This window comes from Sparassis crispa, assembly GCF_003851025.1.
Source record: "Sparassis crispa DNA, contig_000007F, whole genome shotgun sequence".
Lineage (NCBI taxonomy): Eukaryota > Fungi > Basidiomycota > Agaricomycetes > Polyporales > Sparassidaceae > Sparassis > Sparassis crispa.
The window spans coordinates 1,366,433-1,374,160 of NW_020939754.1; the positions used below are offsets into that span (position 1 = coordinate 1,366,433).

A 7,728-nucleotide genomic window follows, 5' to 3' on the forward strand; every position below is an offset into this window, starting at 1 on the left:
GTGACAGACGTGGACGTGATTTGATACAATGTGACACACTCGTGACGTCTGAAGTTCGGTCAAGAACTCGATATTTCCGGCCGATCCAGCAGGGACTCGAATATCTTCTCCTGTTCCTTGGAGCGCCACGGGGAGCCAAGAGGAAAAAGTTCTGCTACTTTTTTTGCGGCTCCTTCGGCCGTTGATTTTACTGGGTATTTATTACAAGAAAATTATTTAGAATTTTGGCTGACCCCGCCGGACACTTTGTTCTTAAGGCTGGCACTACACGCGCGTTTCTTGGAAAATGGAAGTGGCTATGACGGCCATCACCGGCTTGTCACCGGCCACAGCATTTGCTGATACTTGTAGAGCTCGATCACCATCGCGTTACTGCCAAGCAACCGAGATTACTTCCCAGCAACCACCATGTCGCGACTCCTCGACGAACTCGAACACATTGTCGATGAAATCCCCAAAGGCCTTTATCACGCGAAAGAAACCGCGATAGGTACGTCAATATGTGTCACTTATCTTCCAAGCCGGTAGAGAATCGCATACGAGATATGTAATCATGCACTCTATTGTTTATAACGCTCTAAGATGATTTTGGCACCGCGGTCTCGAGCATCAGGGGGTACATTTAGAACGAGGGTTTGTAACGTCGGTCGAAACATCACGGTGGTTTGACGGGAACTACTGAGCAACGATGGTCAATCTTTCGTTGTTTTGCTTTTGTATTCAGAGGTATACCTGGCATGCGTCGTTTCTCCTCTACTGGCTTCGAAATAGCTGCCATGAATGCTTGCCAGATTGCTTACCAGATGCCAATTCGCAGGCCTGCTTAACCCAAACAGTAAGTCGCACGATGATTGGTCTGTATCGAAGTAACGTCATATTCGAGCAGGACGGCATGACAACCCCCAGGAGAAACAGGAAGACATGATTAGAGCAGAAATTAACGGCAGTCATCGTTTCCACTCGTTCGCTGCCCAGCGTCATCAGAACTTTGTGAAATGGTGCTCCGCTTCTCGTCTTCTTGCAGCACGCAGATCAGCGCTGATCCGCTCTTCGATTAGGCACATTGACGGTATGGACTATATGTACGCCGTCTCCGAAATGTTGGAGACCGCACGCGAGGCGATTTTCATCTTGGTATTCTTATTGCCCATAGCGCGTGGTGACCTCTTAACGAATGTTCTCCTAGGATTGGTGGCTCACTCCTGAGCTCTATCTCCGTCGTCCCGCAGCGTACAACTACGATTGGCGTCTTGATCGTGTGCTGAAGCGCAAGGCCGAGCAGGGCGTCCGCATCTATGTGGTCGTCTACAAGGAGGTACTACAGACTTGGGGTCGTCAGTCTCATCTCTTGACGCCCTCTTCATCAGGTCACGCAGACGATGTCCATGAGTTCGTCCCACACCAAGGTTTGTCTAGAACGTGCGTTTTGAGCTGGTGGCCGGCTGACTTGGAGCAGCATGCGCTCGAGGACCTGCACCCGAATATTGCGTGCATGCGGCACCCGGATCATATCGGAAGCAAAGGTACGTCTTCTTTCGAGCGCCCGATGACGTCTAATGAACAACGCGCCAGACGACGTCGAGTTCTGGTCGCACCACGAGAAGGTATGCTCCAACACACACCATTACCTCAGCCGTATCTCACCGGTATATAATTCCTAGGTTGTTGTCGTCGACAACCATCGCGCGTGCATTGGCGGGCTCGACTTGTGTTTCGGTCGATGGGACACACACACGCATCCTCTTGCGGACGCGCACCCTACGAACTTCGAAGCTACGCTTTTCCCGGGTCAGGACTACAACAATGCGCGTATTGTCGACTTTCAGAACGTACAGAACTATGTCAGCAACGGCTTGAGTGTGCTTGAGAGTCCGAGGATGCCGTGGCACGATGTGAGGGCGTGTGCTGCATAGTTCTCCTACTTAACTGATGTCCGGCTAACTAGGTTCATATGACCATCGCCGGTTCTGCGGTGCTGGACATTGTGCAGCATTTTGTGGAGCGGTGGAACGAGATCAAGAAGCGCAAGGTACGTTGTCTCAGGAATATGACAGTTATGCGTGTTCATCCACCTCATAACAGTACAAGAATGACGAGTGCGTAGCTCCATACACTCCCCATCGCTTGATTCTGACAGTCACGTAGTCGGTACGACTGGCTCGCTCTCCCTCATGATGTCGAAGTTGCGCCCCAGGAGGCCGTTGCCAGTACGCCTGCCCTGTCTTGCTTACTCGCTAATCCACCGAGCTCTGATGAAGTGCATCCGCACCGTGAGCTCTGGCACCGGATTGGGCGCAGCTTCCGGCAGCGCTTCCACCGTCCCCACTGGGCACAGTATGACGATTACCTCGATGATCCTGCGCTCTACCCGCGCCCACCCAATGGGACGTGCCGCGTACAGGTCGTGCGCAGTGTCTCGGACTGGAGTAATGGCATCCTCACGGAGCGCAGCATTCAGAATGCTTGTATGTGCTTTACCTGCTTTGAGATTACAGTAATACGAATCCATTCCGTCGTATGCAGATATTCAACTGATTGGCGAGGCGGAACATTTTATTTACATCGGTAAGGAGGACATGATGCATCTGAAGAACATGCCTGATTGTCTTCGTGTCTTACAGAGAACCAATTTTTGTATGATCTACACTTGGCTTCACCTTGGTGCTACGTACCTATATACTACTTGTAGCATATCCAACACCAAGGATGAAGGTCCGGTCAAGAACCTCATCGCCAAGGCCTTGGTGGAGCGCATCCTCCGAGCAGCTCACGAGGGTGCAAAGTTCAAGGCAAGTCATCACACTCCGAAGTCACTACTCTGACAATCACGGGAAACATAGGTCGTCGTCGTCATACCTGAAGTACCGGGTTTTGCAGGTCCAGGTAGGAATACCCTTTCTTGACATTTGGTATTTCTGACCTTCAGTATGATCGTAGTCAAGGACGATAACTCGGTCAAGACTATCATGGCAGCTCAGTACCGCACGATCAACCGAGGCGGCAGCAGTATCTACGAGGAGATTCGCAAGGCAGGGTTTGAGCCGTGAGTCCTGCCATGATGTCGTCCAACGTTGTATATGAATGCCTGTGCAGCATGGACTATATCCGCTTCTATCATCTTCGCGCTTATGATCGCATCAATGCGCCTTATAGTAGGCCATCTTACTCGTGCATGCTCAATGCTCTTTCTCACCGCCGCTTGCAGAGTCCTTCATCGCTCAGATGGAACAGATCAGCGGCGTCAAATTTCACGAAGCCATGGTGGCTCAGGCGCGTCTGTGGATTGGGCCGCGCGAAGACAAGCTCGACCCGCAACAAGTGACCGTGGTCCTCCCCACGGGCAACTTCAACGCCGAGCCGACGCCCTCCGGCGCTAAGACTGAGTTAAAGACTGAGACGTACACTATCCCGCCATCATTCGAGGCGGCCCGCGATATTGTTCAGCGTTTCGTAGGCAGTGCTCGATCGCTGCGTAGCGACAAAGATGTGTCCGACAACGTCGTGCAGCACATGTTGATCGACAAGACCGGCCTGCTCCAGGAGCAATGGCTCGGGACCGAGGAGGAGGAGCGGACAGCCTACGTGTCAGAGCTGCTCTACATCCACAGCAAGGTGATGATCGTGGACGATCGGAGGGTTATTGTATGTCCTCCTTGCGTCCAGCTAAACATGATTGTTGTCTGACCCCTTGTCTAGCTTGGCTCTGCCAATCTGAACGATCGCAGTCAACGGGTAGGTAAGACATTCTGCCCTTGGGAAATTGATATTGAGATCTGCTTTCAGGGTGATGGTGACTCTGAGATTGCATTGGTTGTGGAAGATGATGATATGATAGATTCGGGGATGAATGGCCAACCCTATTTGGCATCCCGCTTTGCTTCTTCTCTGCGTCGCAAGTTGTACAGAGGTCAGCATTATCATCCTCATTTGTTACGGCTGTCCTGCCAACTAAGTCTTATTCGCCCGTCAGAGCACCTGGGACTTATTCCTCCCCAGGACTGCAAGCCCAATTCGCACCCGACCACGTTCATGCGTCCGGCACCTCACCCGAACGAGGACGAAACGAGAACGCGTGAAGACGCACTAGTGGCGGATCCAATCTCTGATGCGACCCTCAGCCTCTGGAATACCACAGCCAAACGCAACCGGGATATCTTCACTGAGATCTTCCGTCCGATTCCGACGAACCTTGTCAGGAACTGGGATGCCTATAAGGTAAATGCTCGGTGATTCATTCCCTTGCGTGATACTGAAGCACTCGCGTGGTCATAGAACTATGTGCCGAAGGTCATGACGGATCATGTCGTCCCTGATATATCCCTAGACCGCATCAAGGACCGCCTTTCCCACGTTAGGGGTGCCCTTGTTGAGGCTCCGTTGGTAAGAGCAGTTTCTTTATTCTGTATTATTACCAGGGTGCTTATGCACTCCGAATGCTCTGCAGGACTTCTTGATTGATCAGAAGGACTTCGCCGAGGGACCAGAGTGGGTTGGCTTGAACCCGACCTTACCCATTTACATCTGAATGTACCCAAGTACAAACAATGAAACGTTGTGAAATCTACTTATACTGTATGTGATGTTCGATATCTAGTGCTCAACACCCTGTATCTGTTGGCTGAAGCTGACAACTTGTGAATTTCCATGTGATTGAGATGTTAATTGCCACTCGAATTCGAACGTGGCGAGCTAGTTGCGTATGCTCCAGCTACACTTATGAATGAGTCCATTGTGTTCACACAGGCGATTCTTGGAACAATAGTTGCAATCCGTCATAAACTAATTGCGCACAATGAGGTATGGACAGTCATACGGATCCCTGTACGCTCGAGTCTCCAGAACTAGCCGTCAAGCGGTGCGCTCCGATGTCAGCGTAGAAGCAAACCTAGGAAACCATTCCCTTCCCTCAGTTCAGCTCTTCAAGGGATTCGCGCTGCTCGAGCTCTGCCTGACGCTCGAACAACTCCTCCCTCTCCAGCAGATCCCGGCGAACCCGCGACGGGCGCACGACGGTGCCGATCCTGAACCCGTATAAGGGTTCCCGCGACTCCAGCAAGTCCTCACGCTCCAACAGCTCCTCGCGCGGTTTTACTGGCCAGCCTCTCACTGGTCCAGCTGGTCCAGGGCGTTGATAGGGATCGCGCCGCTCGAGCAGGTCGTCACCGCGTTTCCCTCGAACGTTTCCACCGGCACTTCCACGTCCGCGTCTCTCGAGGACATCGTCATCACGTTTCCCTCGGACATCACCACCGGCACTTCCACGTCCGCGACTCTCGAGCATGTCCTCGCCTCGCTTTCCTCGGAACCTTCCACCGCCTATCGGCCCAGTCGGCCGAGGTCGATAGGGATCGCGTCGGTCGAGCACGTCCTCACGCGCGACAGATGGGTGCTCGACGACGCCGATGCGAGGGTGGAACCCGTCAATGAAGTGACTGCGAAAGGTGCGCATAAGCTAACGTAAAGCGTAGATGAGATGCCCTACTCACACTGGACCGGCGATGACGGGAGTTGCCGCGACGGTGGCGATAGCAAGAAGAGCGACAGTGGACGCACGCATCGTAAAAAGGGACGTTGAACGGAACTTGTCGTAAAAATGCGTAGTAGTGTGAAACGGAATGCAAAAAAGCCAAGCAAGCTGCAGGACGTCAGTAACAAAAAATATTAGAATATTAGAAGACTCACTATCCAGTACTCGACTTGGGTGTTAGACGAAAGGAAGGTGAGCTGAATCAAAAGCTGGGGAGACTCTTCCTGGCGTGCGGTATTTATATGCAGTGAGTGCTAGCCAGGCCTGCGGTTGCGATCTGTCAATGCGCACATCAAAGGTCTGCGAGATCATGTTTGAGGATCTTGCACAGCTTGCCGACTCATCCATCATAAAATCTTCGGTTTAATGACTGATGGACATGATGACTGACTCAGACGCTCCACTATGGGTGGATACACCGTAAATTCGTTGGTGTAATGACTGATGGACACTGATGACTGAGTCAGACGTTCCGCTATAGAGGAGTATATCGTATACCCCAGCTCTCAGGCGGCTCCCATCGCGCTGCGCATTCTCCGTATTTTCGCTATTGTGAACGGTGTGCATGCCATAGCAGTCCACTTTGAGGGATGCGGCGCGACAGGCGTTGAATCCGTTCTACTACACTTGCCTTACGTGGAGTGGAACAACGCTTACATCAGCATACCAGTGCTACTTAAAAGATCTGGGATCGGCGCTTATCGTTCAGCGTACGATATCAGTCCTTACACTTAAATCACTCACTTCAATCATTTACGGGGCCGGCTTTCTTTAGCCGTGCACATTTTCAGTGTACGGGAGTGAGTGATGACTTTGCCCTGTCACTTTTGTGCATAACAATTCTGCAGCTCAATCACTTCGAAGACACAACCACGATAACGATCTCTTTGTATATTGTACTGCTTCGGCCGGTCACCACCACTTTTAATCCGCCATGGCCGTTGCCAGATATCCGTTTAACAAACCCACTGCAGATCTCATTCTGCGATCATCCGATCGGGTCCTGTTCCGCACGCATAAGACGATCCTTGCCGAAGCATCGCCCTTCTTAGCGCGTATCATTCCGCACAGTGCAGCTGCACACGGTGCCTCTGTGAACGACCTCCCTGTTCTGGAGATTGAAGCACAGTCGCGCACGGTGGAGAATCTACTCACGATCTGCTATCCAGTCCCGAACCCTCTGTTGGCTTCGTCGAGGGAGATCAGCGACGTGTTGCATGCAGCAGCTAAATACGACGTGAGCTACGCCTTTGTGGTGTGCAAGCAAGCCCTACTGCATCCAGACCTGGTGCGGGATGACCCGTTGGGCGTTTATGCGGTCGCATGCATGCATAGACTGGAGGGTGTGGCACGTGCGGCTGCTCGACACACACTGCGATTCCCATACCTCCTTCGCCCATCGGAAGCTATGAACGCACTTCCTGCTCCGGAACGAAGCTGGCTTTTATGGTATCGGGATGGTTGCAGACAAGTCGCGATTCGAACGGTCCACTTCTGGTACTCTTCCAGGATAGAACGTGCCAAGAACCTTACTTTCGAATGCGAGGAGTGTCGAGATCTAGACATACCTCCGGAAGAGAATCTCATAGAATTCTCAGTTGACAAAGAGTATTTTCTCGCACATACTCTCGCACTCATGGACAAAACCCCGTGCGGCGAGGTTATCCTGAACGACGCGGAGCTCGGATCATGGAGCTTCGTGGACACGCAGGAGATTTCCTGCTGTGGTTGTCGAGAGGGTATTGCGCTTGCAATGCGACGCTTTCGCGCAGACCTTGCGAGAGAGGTCGACCGCGCAATCTTTCCGGTGAGTGTCTGCTATTTTGTTATTGGCTGTACTACCTGGTGCTGAGGTGGTCGCTCAGCAATCTCATTCGCTTGTCTTTCCGAGCTTGTATCCGAGAAGCTTGTCGGGACGCCGCCGCTATCGTTACTAATGTTACTCAGGATTAATGGCCGTTATGACACCACTTATTCTTTCACTCCGGATGGTAGCTCGCCGTTCTACGCTCCCTGACGACCCATATTACGAATCGCACATAATCGTACACGTTCGACCGCTCTTGTATCTGCCGTGTACTAAGTATCTACCGCGCATGTATCTACGATGTGTGTACTATGTACAGTAGCCTGTCGGAGAGTTACTGACGTCAATAGATGGAGGAGTTATTATCCCATTCATGACCTTGTTCTTGAGGCTT

At 52.0% G+C, this 7,728-nt stretch overlaps 3 protein-coding genes across 3 annotated transcripts; 2 read left to right on the forward strand and 1 right to left on the reverse strand.

Moving 5' to 3' along the window:
- Positions 1–408: 408 nt before the first annotated feature.
- SCP_0804690 (Phospholipase D p2) lies at positions 409–4,525 on the forward strand (the record flags this gene model as incomplete). The annotated part of the gene is made up of 24 exons (XM_027761057.1): positions 409–490; positions 818–835; positions 887–998; positions 1,059–1,134; positions 1,187–1,315; positions 1,368–1,406; positions 1,457–1,523; positions 1,573–1,604; positions 1,662–1,892; positions 1,946–2,029; positions 2,083–2,096; positions 2,146–2,465; positions 2,524–2,565; positions 2,622–2,634; positions 2,690–2,789; positions 2,841–2,883; positions 2,938–3,043; positions 3,094–3,152; positions 3,206–3,642; positions 3,697–3,732; positions 3,784–3,907; positions 3,971–4,215; positions 4,273–4,380; positions 4,445–4,525. The coding sequence occupies 24 exons, from the start codon at positions 409–411 to the stop codon at positions 4,523–4,525; spliced, it is 2,598 nt and encodes an 865-aa protein (XP_027616858.1).
- Positions 4,526–4,906: 381 nt separating this feature from the next.
- Positions 4,907–5,839, reverse strand: SCP_0804700 (hypothetical protein; the record flags this gene model as incomplete). Its single annotated transcript, XM_027761058.1, has 4 exons — positions 4,907–5,432; positions 5,487–5,635; positions 5,683–5,751; positions 5,819–5,839. 4 exons carry the CDS (start codon positions 5,837–5,839, stop codon positions 4,907–4,909), a joined length of 765 nt encoding a protein of 254 aa, XP_027616859.1.
- Positions 5,840–6,461: 622 nt separating this feature from the next.
- On the forward strand, positions 6,462–7,480 carry SCP_0804710 (hypothetical protein; the record flags this gene model as incomplete). The annotated part of the gene is made up of 2 exons (XM_027761059.1): positions 6,462–7,334; positions 7,475–7,480. 2 exons carry the CDS (start codon positions 6,462–6,464, stop codon positions 7,478–7,480), a joined length of 879 nt encoding a protein of 292 aa, XP_027616860.1.
- Between the last annotated feature and the right edge of the window lie 248 nt (positions 7,481–7,728).